Source organism: Anas acuta, chromosome 12 (assembly GCF_963932015.1).
Source record: "Anas acuta chromosome 12, bAnaAcu1.1, whole genome shotgun sequence".
Classification (NCBI taxonomy): domain Eukaryota; kingdom Metazoa; phylum Chordata; class Aves; order Anseriformes; family Anatidae; genus Anas; species Anas acuta.
In genome coordinates, this window is record NC_088990.1 from 21,767,291 (window position 1) to 21,780,478 (window position 13,188).

Consider the following 13,188-nt stretch of genomic DNA (forward strand, 5'->3'; position numbering starts at 1 on the left):
TGTGGAAGTTAATCAGAAAAGTTATGGAATAGTAAGTATCAGTGGAAGCATGAGAACAGAACATTCTATAGTAGCTTCATATGTAACCTGGCCAACTGAAGATCAAAATGGTCATCTCCCATTTCATCTCAAATAGAGATAGCATCCCCTTTAAAACGGAACAGACATTAAGTAGCATGGGAATAGGGTCAATCTTACTTTTTTGACATTTTTGTTGGGTTTTTGGTGTGTGTTGTTTTTTTTTTCCATTAAAAGGTGACTTCATTATATTTTAATTTACCGCTGCATTCTGAGTAAACTCGTTTGTTCAGTAAGAGATGTGTACTTTCAAGAAGCAGTATAAGGCAAGAAAAAAAAAAAAAGCAAGGGGAAATAGAAACGTTGGGGTGCAGCTGGGCCTTGGGATGCAGGACCGATGCCTCCTGCCAGGAATAAATGAAATAAATAAAAATAAAAAATAAATAAATAAATAAATAAAAAACTTTTATCTCCCTCCTGCTCCTAGGAGGCGCCCTGCCGCAGCCTCACCCCAAGGCGTAAGCCGAGCGCCCGGCACCCCGCGGCACCCCGAGGCGCCTCAGCGGCCGCCCGCGCCCCTCCGCTCCCCCTCAGCCCCTCAGCTCTCCTCAAGCGCCCTCCATCCACCCATCACCCGCCCATACGGGCGGTTGCTGCTGCTCGCGCCTCACCTGACTCGGGCGCTGCCCGGCGCGTGCGCCGCCTCCCCCCACCTTTCCCTTTGCCTTCCTCTCTCCTGCGCGCGCGCGCTCCCGTGGCGGGCAGTGCCCGTGCCCGTGCCCGTGCGGCGGGCGGGAGCGCGGAGCCATCCGGGTCTCGCTCGCGCGGTGCTCGGTGGAGGCGGCGGTGGCTGAGGCGCTGCCGTCCCCGGGCGAGCCGTCCCTGGGCGAGCCGGGGTGTGTGTGTTGGGGGGGGTGGGGAGGGGGCCGCCATGCACCTCCACCAGGTGCTCACCGGCGCTGTCAACCCCGGTGACAACTGCTACTCGGTGGGCAGCGTCGAGGACGTCCCCTTCACGGTAACGACGGGGCGGGGGGGGGGAGGGGGATCGCTGAGAGGGGGGTGCTAAAGCGGAGGTATTGTGGGAGTACAGGCGGCCGCGGGGGCGCTACCGCGGGGCACCAGAGCTCTCCCGACCCCGCAGCCCCCCAGCGGGCAGGGCCAGCCCCGCCGTGGCCGTTGAGGGGGGGGCGGGCGGGCTGCGGTGCCCCCGCGGCGTTCCGAGGGCCAGGGACCCTGTGTCCTGGGCTGGGGGAAAGCCCCGAGCTGGGTGGCCCCAGCCTGGGGGTCGCTTCCTCGCCTCTTTTTTTTTTTTTTTTTTTCGAACGCGGATGGTGTTTTTCCGCACGGAGAAAATACTGTGTTGCACCAGGCATCCGAAGAGGCCTATCCGCTACCCATGGGCAGTTGGCTTCAGTTACTGGGGTTAAAAAACCACTAATTTCTTTGGCAGGTGCTCCTGTAAAAGTAGATGAGAAGAGATGCCTTCGGTAAATTTCAGGGGTCTGTGAATTTACATAATAAATCTGCTTATCATCCACCGATTATTTCTTGTCCATTCCCATGTCGATTTTGTGTTCCTCAGTTTCTGATGTGCTTGTCAGATTTTAACGAATGATCACCTCCTGAAGCACTTAGCACACAAAAATCTAATCAGTATGTTGTTATTTGTGAATAAATTGTCTTGTTAGACTTTGTGTTAACATCTACAAGATATTATCCAAGACACAAACAAATTCCAAATTAAATGATATAGGGCATCATTTTTGGTCTCAGACAACCGCCATCAGACTTGTCAAACGTTTAAAGCTTACTTTAGATGATCACAGATGTCTAATTTCAGTAATGAATGCTTGAAATTCATAAGAAAAGGTGCCATCTTTTTCTTTCTTTTCTTGTTCTGCTGCTATGCAGCCATACTGACATTAAAGGGACCTCTTACTTCTGATATTTATAAGTAACACACTCACATTCGCATTCTGATGTGTTGTCTTTCCTATAACAATTTGAAAAGTCAGTAAACTGCTACTATAAAAGACAACTTTTTGCTATTTCTCATGGCAGTTTTGATAACATCAAAAATTAATATTGACATATATTACAGTTTAAGTAAGACTTTTCCAAGACTTCAGTCACTGTTTTCTCTGTCTGCTGTGACCAATTTTTTTATAATATATTTAAGAAGTAGCTAACAGGATGGGGATGACTTTATAAATGTATTTCCTGAAATTCTGCAGCTGTAGCTTTCCTCTTCCCTTTTTCTCTTTTCTCTGTATTTGTGGTAGGCTTTTAACTTCCAGGTCAGTGTAGCCAGAGCTCAGATGATATGTTCTGCCTAAAAAATATACTGTTTTAAAGCTTTGCTGAATGGCATCTTAGTTATTCTGAGAATGACAAAGGGAAAAGGAATGTTTGCCATTCGTTATTTTTTATGTGCTAAAATGCTAGTATTAGTGACTCCAGGGAGTGAAACAAGAACTAGGATCAGACAGTTTTTTCTTTTTTTTCTTTTCTTTTTTATTACTAAATGACAGAAGTTCTGTTTTTGTCATTTCTGGTGATGCTTCAGTGCACTATTTGACTTGCTGTTGAGCTGGGCTTCCCATTCTCATTTCAGCAAATATTGTTAACTGTGTTTCCACAAAGGAATTCACAAAAGTTACAGGCAGTCAGTTGATATTTATATAAATGGGCCTTACAAAGTACACACCCTGGCTAAAGAGAAAAAGCACACAATATTTGAACCTTGTAGTCTAATAGGCAACTAATGTATTGTTAAAGCTTGTAAACTACCTACATTTTTGAAGCCATATTTGATTTTACATAGCTTTTGTCATTAAGCAGCCTTTTTTAGCTAACCCAACTTCAGTCATCAACCCTAACCCTAGGTGCTGTGTATGTTACCAGTCTGAGTTCCCGTGACCTGGAATGAGGTGGTTTCTTACAAAGATGAGCTGTGCTTAGTCTGTTTGTATGACTTCTGCCCTTTGTCCAAACTCAAGGCTGTTTTTTTTCAGAAACTTTGAACAGAAGATAGCTGTTTCTAAGGTCAGTCTAGGTACCTGTACATAAGCACTTTTCTGATGGAGTTGAAAAGTTTTTAATTTAGTTTTTTAGTTTTTGAAAAAGCTTCTTGGCATCTTCCATGCCAGCACTGACACTTGGCCTGGAACTGTGTGTAATCACGGAATGGCTGAGGTTGGAAGGGACCTCCAGAGATTATCTAGTTCAACCCCACGCTGAAGCAGTATCACCTAGAGCAAGTTATACAGGATCGCATCCAAGTGCATTTTGAATATCTCCAAAGAAAGAGACTCTACAATCTCTTTGGACAGCATGTTCCAATGAATTTCAGAAACAGTTGCAGGTAGAGTTTCCCACACATATGTAAACTTTGGCAATTAAAAAAGCAAAATGTTCTTCCACAATAACTGAGAATAGGCTTTCTGCTCTGCTGTGTATTTCTCCTCTACTTCATCCTTCCTGAAAAATCACTTAGTAAAAGTTTCATTTGAAATCCCACTATTATTTATTGCATATAATCTGTATGTTCTCCACTGTGTCATGTTTACACGAATGGCACAATAGCCTCTTAACTTCTGAGTCCTTAGTACATTTTTTTTCTGTGAAACTCTGTGTGTAAACATATTGTAAAGCATTTAATCACAAATCTGTCTCAATGTCAGTTTAGGAAAGCCTACTCTACCAGCACATGCTAGCGGTGGGCTTTTTGGACTTATTTTGCCAGTTTGCATTGACCATTTGTAATTCTGGTGTTTGGGAGAGAGAAGGGGGATTGTAAATGTTCTGTCTGTTGATAGCTGTTTGAAAAGGTTTCAGAATCCAGGTGGCTTCATTGCTAATAGGAGGGAATAGGAATTTCTTAGTCTTACCTGTTTACTATCTATAGCCACAACTTTAAAAAAGTGTTGTTATACAGGAGGAATACCTGAACTTTTAGATTATCTCACAATGCCAATACAGGCTTTAATTTAGGTTTTAATAAAGGTGAACTTTGTTTTTTTGTTTTTTTTTTTAATACCACTGGTGGCTGATTCTGATTTTGTTTCTTTGACACCATTTGCCATCTTGAAATGCCTCTGTACCCATAATAGTAAACGTTAGAGCTTGAGAACTTCTGGTCTATTTCACTCACATCAAATTTGGAGAGATTTGCAGGCTATAGAAAGAAGAGGATCGTTTTATATACAAAGAGAAATATAAAATAAATATTACATATTTATAAAACATCGTTACGATCAGAGAACCAAACAGGAAAAGACAGACATGTGAAAGATGAAGATGCACATGCCTCTTTCTTAGTATCTGAAAATCAAGGATATAGCATGAACTGTTACAGTAGGATACACAATGTCCTGCTTTTTCAGAGGCAAAGCCTGGTGCTCCTGCATTCAATTAGAGCTTTGTCATTGTTCATTTCAGTGGTCCTAGCTCTTGACAGTTAGAGCAGACATTGGCAAACTGTAGCTTATTAGTTGTTTGTGAATCTTGCAAGTCATCCTTGCATTCTGGCAGTTTTGCAACTCCATTTAATTTTCTCTTTAAAGTTATCAGTGACATTAGAAATGGAGGTTGGCAAGAATTCCATGTGGGTGGTTTTAATGCACTTGTTTTATTCAGTGACTGCTTATAACTCCCGTTTGTCTGAGACCTCTGCACTGCTCTCACACATTACAGTACCTTAGCATCTTATTCTCTACCTTTACTTTTTGTATGGCTTACCAGTTTTCCATTCCATTTATCAGGCTGTGCAGATCATCACTCTGTTGCCACAAATATGGGAACCACTCTTCTTCTGGCAGGAGAGGTCTGTACTGCCATGAATGATCTCTCTGAAGATGTCAGCTGAATCCTTTAGAAAGAACTACTGATGTTAAATATTATGGCACTTCCCTATTCTTTGTCGGTGTAGGGTACTTCTACTGTGTTACTAGCTCAAGAAATGAAAGGACAAATCAAAAAGAATATGAAACACATTCTGTTCTAATGTAAATGTGCTAATATATTGAGTATACTAGAAAAGCTTAATAAAAGTAATCAAATGTGAAACTTGTATTAAGACATATAAGGTGGTATGTTGTGGTGGTTTTACTCGGGTGGGCAGCCGAGCTTCACCACAACCGCGCTCTCACTGCGCCCTCTCCTCAAAGAGGAAGGGGGAGAAAATACAACACAAAGAGCTTGAGGTTTGAGATGAGAATGGTTTTATTAAAGGGAAAGGGAATGGGGAGAAAAAGAAACAAAAGAAACAATAAGGCTGCGCAGAAGCACAGAGAGAAGGAAAAAAAAAATCTCTACTTCCCCTTAATGAGTGATGTTCGGCCACGTCGTGGGAAGCAGGGCCTCAAAATGTGTAGTGGTTGTTCAGGAGGAACAGCCCCATAAGAGCCCCCCTTTTTATTGCTGAGCGTGGCATCAGGTGTTATGGAATATCCCTTTGGTTGGTTTAGGTCAGCTGCCCTGGCGATGTCCCCTCCCCATCACTTGCCCACCCCCAGCCTGCTGACTCTTGAGGACTTGGAGGGAGTCGTGATGCTGTGCCAGCACTACGCAGCAATAGACACAACACTGGAGTGATACCAGTGCTGTTCCAGCTACGAGTGCAGAACATGGCACTGTGGGCTGCTGCAGGGAAAGGTGATTCCATCCCAGACAGACCCAACGCATATGTGGAAATACCTTTCAGTACTGGAAAGTGTATTGACCTCTGCTGTTTTGAAAAACTTGGAGACTATAAAAGTGAAAAAGTGAATGATTATTTTAAAATATGGGCGTGCCTTTTCTCAAAAGTGGCAATATGATGTACTTCTTAAATAAACTTAAGTTTTAAAGTAAATATACCTTTACACAGTTTCAAGAAACAAGAGCCATACTCAGAATAAATATCTACACTAAGAAAGTGACCCCAAAGCCAAGAGACATCACTTACTCAAGGACCCTGGAGCTGCAGGCAGCTACCTGTTGAGAATGTGTTCCAACTGAGGTCTCTAAAGAACTAAATCCCCTCTGTTGGCACAGGACATTGGGTATGCTGCCAGCTGCTGGTGTAGTCCCAGGCACAGGCAAAGAGAAGAAAAGATAAGAGTGACAGTGGTAAGATTTTACTTAGAGATCTCTGCATTTTGATGATTCTTTAAGGAAAAAAAACTTCTACTGTAAAACACCCTTTTATTTAAAGTTAACCTTTAAATAGTTAATTTGAAGTTAACCTTTTCAGTTAACTTCATAAAAACATGCTAAATAGTGTAATTATCCAGAAAAATGTTCATTTGCTGCTATAATATGAAGGGGTACATAGGGGACAGAGGAGGAGAAACTAAAACATTGGAATAAGCCAGATACTGAGTTCTCTTACTTCAGAAAGTAAACAAACGTACATAGCTATTAAATCTTTTCTGGTTCATGCATTGTCAAACTACACACATATATGCATGCATATTAAAGAAAATTAAGCACCCTTCCCCATATCAATTTTGAGGCACACGTCCCTAACTCCTTCTAACAGGACTGAAACTAGTGATAAATCTTGTTTAATTGAAATTGAAATTTGCAAGTTATCAATACCAACATTGAAACAAGGGATTATCTGAGAAGTTTAAGACCTTATTTTAAGTGGATCAGTGCCTTTTTTTGACTGTATTGAGCAACATTTTAAATCAAATCTTTTTAGCAGGTTTGTATCAGTAGTTATGAGGAAGATTGTTGAAATAAAAACTGAATTTGAATCTTTCGATTCTTTACTGTTTTAATTGCTCGCCCTTTGAGAAAAGTAGTGGGAGATTCAACTGCTTGTGAATATTGAATTCTGAATAAATTATTGAAACTGCAGGACTTGGTTCTATTTTTTTGTCTACCTGTGGGCATTTGTATCCTGGTCTCCATCTCCCTTCCTACTTGTGAATGTTTGCTGGACTGACCAGCATTTCACACCACCAGAGGAGTTGGTTTTGCAGTAAATTCAATATAAAAAGTTGGAGAACAATAAGGCAAAGAGATTTTCAGTTCAGTGCCAAAAAATATTTCAGTATCTCAAGTCTTTTTGTCTCCCACTTTCTGGAAGAAATCATATTCAATTTAAATAATTATTAAAATAATTAAATAATAAAATAATTAATAATTTTTTTTTACCTCCCAGACTGGGTCAAACAATTACACAGCCTAGTCATGAAGGAACCAGGATATTCTCTTACACAGATAATGTCCCTCTAACCACCTTTTAGCAATTTATTTTTTTTTCATCTCTCCTGCTTGCAGTATACTGATACTCTACTGTCAGTTCCTCAGAGCTTTCCAGAGTGATTGTAGACTTTGAGGACACATAAAGACAACACTGTGTCACTTTATTTTCGTGAGATGGCCTCAGAAGTCTTTCAGACAGTCTGCATTTCATACCTTGTTTTCATTTTTATGTGCAATTGCATAGCTACTTTGAATATTTCATTGCTGCAGCTACCAGTAAAATTAGTATCTTCATTTCATGTTCAGATAGGCACTTAGCAACTGGGCCACGTCATACGGGACCACATCAAAACTTGCATGTTGGCCGGTGATGATAATGCTCACAAAAATAGGTGTTCACAAGCAAAATGTGTATAGCCATTGAACCTAACTTTCTTCAGATTGTAAAATGTGTAAACATGTTCTCAGTTGACAACTGTGCTAATAGACATCTTCTGGAGCAACAAATTGCAATACACTAAAAAAAAAAAAAAAAAAGGAATAATTGTTTTTCTTTAAAAGTTTCTTTGCAAGGACATGCAAGACCTGTTACTTTAAATATTTTGGTAACAAGAAGGTCATTTATAGAAACACAATGATTTTCTGGGTTTCAGGAAACTAATAGCAAAACATTTTGTCACAGTCTTTCTGAAGTCCTGATATTTTTCTTTGTGTATTTTTTGCCAGTTCTCAAGTTGGGAGATGTAATATTCTCAGTTGAAATTCCACAACCCTTTCACTTAGAAACAAAGATCCAGAATTCTAGAAGTTTTAACAGTCACGCATTATGATTCTGTAACAGGCCCAACTGTTTGGAAGCTGTATGAGATTTATTTTCACAGTTGTGACTGAAAAAAATATTAAAAGCTAAAGCTTTATATATGCCAGGCAACACAATGTTTGGGGAAACGTTAGCACAAGAAACAGCTTACAGGTCTGCATATTAGATAAAAGTCAGTAATCTACCTCATGTTAATTTCTTCAGTCTGAGTATCTGCTTTTCTGCTTATATTGCAGTTTCCTTTTTGGTTGTAGCAGTGGCTAAACTTTCACTAAATTCAGCATTTTTCTTCAGATTTTCTCATTTGATTCTCCTTTCCAGGAAGATCTCTGCTTTACTCAGCTGTTGTAAAATTTCTGCCTTCTGTATTGGAATCTATGGAAAAAAAATCAGGAAACAGACATTTTACTATAACTTTTCACTCTGAAACAGATTGTTAGTATATTGATGAGAGAATGGGATTTCTATGCTTGAATGTGGGAATTCGGTGCAACAGAACATCTGGAGTGCTTAAGGGGTTTAGAATACTCTAGTGCATTAGGACAGGTAAAAGGTTGGCAGACATACATAGTTATCCTGCCAAAAAAAAAAAATGCTGCAAACTATCATTGTATTATAACCTATTCTTAAACAAATTATTTAGGCTGTAGTTTGTAATGTACAATGAAATACAATATACCCAAGACAGATGTGTTATTATAACACTTCTTTTAATGCTCAAAAGTGCAGAAATTGTATTCTTGTGGAAAAACTTCTCTTTGATACTCTTTTTAAAGGGGGGGGCATATTTAAGGAATTTTTATGCAAATTCAATAATGAGTGCAGGGAACAAAACTTGAAAAACTTTAAAAAAACAACAACAAAGAAAAAGTGAAAGTACACACAGAGCTTAGGTTCTGTAATAAGTATTTCTTACTATTTCTTTTTGCCATGGAAGATTTAAGCTCTCCTTTGCTAGTTTGTTTTGAAATGGGTTCATATTGCTCATGCCCTTGGAACTTGATAACATAAAAATTGGTTGCATAAAAATGGAAACCAACCCTTGTAAATCTGTTATGCAGAAAGAGTACAATTGTTCCTGTATTAAATATGTTTTCACTGATACTAAGGAGCAGCAGCGTTATATAGCAGAAATATCTTTAGGCTCTGCTTTCGTTTTTAAAAAGAAAGTCTAATATGGTTGTGTAAAGTAGCAATGGTGTAACTGCAAACAAATAGAATTTTTCTTCATTTCCTATGATGCTGAAGAGAAAACGAAATTATAACCATGAAGATTTTTTTCCCTTGAAAGTAGAATAAATATTTTTAATATAATACTGTCAACATCTGACAGTTGACATTATTTTTCAAAGGGTGTTATACTCCACTGTCCCATAAATGTAAAAACATACATTTCCAAGGCAAGGTGATAGTATTCTTTATTTTATTGTACACTTAGTCCATAAACTGATCAAACCTCAGTATGTTCATATCTGTGCATAGCTGGACATACCCTTTCACCACTTTAAGTTTCTCAAGGTGTCAGCATCATCTGGCAGAATTTCTTTTCCCTCCTGAAAGAATCTTTCCTAATCTGAAAGACTTTGAAGAGTGACCCTTAAAAGTTGCTTTTTTACTTGTTGCTTATCCTGCTGGTGTTACCAAGATAATGAGGAATAAACTCTCTACATAGTAATAACATAAAGTTCATTATTTGTGTAAATGGAGATTTTCACAGATTTTTTTAAAAACCATAATAATTCTAATAATAATTTAGTTGTTTGTCAGTGCTTTTGTAGATTTTTTGTTTGTTTGTTTTTAATAAACTTTAAATTGTATTTCTTATAAATTTAGTTCTTTTAAAAATTATTTCAGGCATATGGTTCTGGCTGTGACATTGTTATTCTGGCAAATGACTTCGAATGTGTACAAATTATTCCTGGTGCTAAACATGGAAACATCCAGGTCAGTTGTGTGGAGTGCTCCCAACGACAAGGCAGGGTAAGGATTTTAATTGTTTGTTTGTTTGTTTTATAAACTTGAAGAAGGAAAAAATGAATACTCTAAATGACATAATTAAACATAATATGTTAATGCTATTACTGAGTTAATTTCATGACAAATATTTTTACTGATCTTTAACTTTCTGAAGGAAGCTTCTTATGCAATCCTCCTTAAGCAGAAGATTGTTTTATTATAATAGTAATTTATTTTTGTAAGTTTGGGGTTGGGGTGCGGGGAACAAGCAGGAAGCATCTTTTAAAAATGGATTTTATACCTTTCCAGGATGTACAATGACAAGTCTCACAAAATGTAGGAATATGTATTAGTTACTGTATAGCAATGGTATTAAAATTTTTGTTTTGTGAATGCCATTATTGTACGCTTGCATATAGCTAATGACAACAAGAATATATTCATGTATACACACTCACATTTGTTTGTGTATATTTGTGCTTCCTGCAAAGCAATGAATTAGAAGTTCTTTATTTTTCAGAAAAGTCTAGGCACATTTAATGTGTTTCAAAGTGCTACAGTGTGAGCTTTTGCAACTGTGTGGCCCTTGACTAGCTGCTCAGCTTTACTTTTAATCCACAAACAATGCATAGCTTTATTTTTAATCCCCAAACAATACTAAACAAACAGTCTAGATTGCTGAGAAAAAGAAAACAACTTTCTATGAGGTATTGCAGAGCACTGAGCAAATTTTGCTTATCAGTTTTCCCTGCCTACCACTGTTAGCTTGTAAACAAATTGGTTTTAGTATTTAGAAAGCCCCAGTTAGAATTCAGGCAAGTTTAGCTGGCAAGGCCCCTGCACTACAGCCAAGCAGTTCCGGCGGGACTGGAAGAGAGATTCCATCTGCACAGGGGACTCTTGCAAGATCACCATGAACCCCTGGGTGTTTCTGCATACAGGACTCTGAACTCATGGTCAGTTTTTCTGGGGGGAGTGTGTTATTGCAACCTTTTTTTTTTCCTTCCCCCGTGTGAAGAGGAAGTAAGATTTCATAAGAACAGTAGTGAAACTTTTGCATAATTTCTGTATTGAAGACACCAAATCCTGAATGGGAGAAACTTAAACAGTTGTTCTTTTAAAAATCTTTTAAGCAAGAAGACAGAATTTACAAGATAGTCAAAAGTACTTATAAGCATTTGAATATTAGGAGCACAACCAAATTAAATTCCTAATAAAGACCATTGTGTAAATGGAGGTTTCTGTGAAAAAAAGTAGATGAAAGCAATTAAGGAGTGGTACAAGTACTTCAGTTTTCCCATTTACTGTTTGTCTTACCTGGCAATATATTTAGCTATTCAAATGGAATCATATTTCCTCCCATTTTTTAGTAATTACTATTTAGAGGTACAAAATGGAACACAAGATCACACTGAGACCCAGACACTAATAATTATTTCATTAGTTAGTTGTAAAGTAGAGAGAACAAGAGTAGAAGTAGTGAAGATATCAGCTTTCTCTTATGCATCAATGGTAGTTGCTTTAGAAGTATGTATTAGATCTGATGGACAGTGTGTATCCCACTGAACAAGATGTATTCTCTGCTTAAGTTAAGATCTTAAAGATGGGCTCATTCAAAGGTATGCATTTCTCAACTTCCTTTAGAAGGTATTTTGTATAACACAATGAATTGCATTTATATTAATTTTACTTTTCTTGTTTGATTACACATAGAATTTGTACTGGAAATTCTTTAGCTACTTTGACATACTAAAGAGCAGCTAGACTTACCTACACCTTACATCTTGAGTCTTCTTTTTTTTTTCCAGATTGCAGCATCATATGGAAATGCTGTTTGCATTTTTGAACCACTTGGTATAAATAATCATAAAAGAAATAGTGTAAGTATGTATTTCATGGCTGTAATTCAGTTTAGGTTCTTAGAAAAAAGTATGTCTGCCAGTTCTTATTGAATTGGCACACAAAAGACTAGTCAATAAACTTTTTCCACCATCCGTAATAAAATCGGATGGTCAGGATCATCTACTGTATAAACCGAACTGGGCATTGCACTTTCCCTAGTTCCCAACATCTCATGCTAGAGTGACATGGTGGTGAGCTGGTATTTCTTTAAATTGGTCTATCAGATCTGGAGTACAGATATATGACTTGTTTGTGTATATGTGTTTCCAAGCTAGTTTTAACAGCATGGTCATGACTGAATGCTCAAGTCTTAACTGTGCTCTCAAGTGTGTTTCACAATCTTTGTTGCATCTATAGTGCCATTCCGTATATTGTTGTAAATGTATGCCTGGTTTACAGTAATCTACAAATACATTTGTGTATGTGACAGATCCAGGTCAGGTTCACACACCACTCTGTGATGCATACAATTTTTTATAAAACAACTGAAGAAATTATTAAAACTAGATTCCACAATCTGGCGCCGGGTCCTAAATTTGTATGTAATAGGCTAAATAGTAATTTTCTAGAGAAAGAAATAAATACAAATGCCTTTGTATTTTGCTGTTGATGTGAAAATTAATTCTTTATTTTTTTTAAACTACAGCAGCTAAGGTGTCAGTGGCTTAAAACAGGGCAATTTTTCCTCAGTTCTATGACTTACAACCTAGCATGGGATCCTCAAGGTAATGTGGAACTTTTGATGCATTTGTTCAACATTTGTAGTTGAAGAACTTGAACACAAATTATTTTTATTGAAATGAAATGGGAGAATGAATACAGACATTTTAGATGGTCCATTCTCAGGCAGTGTTACATAAAATGCGGTGCTGCAATTAGCATTTGTGAAGATGTGCTACCAAGTATTTGAGTGTTTTGTGCAAGATTTTAGTTTGTGAATCATGGTGTTAAGTTGCTAACTGGCTTAAATCACTACTTAAATCATTTAAATAGGATTTTAGCACAATTGAAGTCAGCAGTGTACCAAGAGAGAGAAAATGATAAAATGCCTAACAATATGTAGTATTTGAGATGTTAATGGCTGTTTAGCATCTTCAACAGTCATTGTAAAATATGATCTATCAATTTAAGTCATTTAAAAACATCAAAACAAACATATTCTTTCTTAAAAGACATTAGAAATTTAAAATGTTTTGATAAAAATAACTGTATAATATGATTGAATACCAGACCCAGTACACTATCATATTTAAAATGATTTCATAAAGTTGTGCTTTCAACTTTTTTTTAAT

The 13,188-nt window shown here is 37.9% G+C and overlaps 1 protein-coding gene across 5 annotated transcripts in view; it reads left to right on the top strand.

Annotated features, from left to right (window-relative positions):
* The first annotated feature begins 810 nt into the window (after positions 1–810).
* DMXL2 (Dmx like 2) overlaps positions 811–13,188 on the top strand; it is a 58,569-nt gene continuing 46,191 nt past the window's right edge. For all 5 annotated transcript variants that reach the window (XM_068696497.1, XM_068696499.1, XM_068696498.1 and 2 more), the window contains exons 1-4: positions 811–1,036; positions 9,893–10,018; positions 11,803–11,874; positions 12,543–12,621. In XM_068696497.1, the coding sequence (XP_068552598.1) occupies positions 950–1,036; positions 9,893–10,018; positions 11,803–11,874; positions 12,543–12,621 (364 nt within the window). In that variant the 5' untranslated portion in view covers positions 811–949. The remainder of the gene's footprint in view (positions 1,037–9,892; positions 10,019–11,802; positions 11,875–12,542; positions 12,622–13,188) is intronic.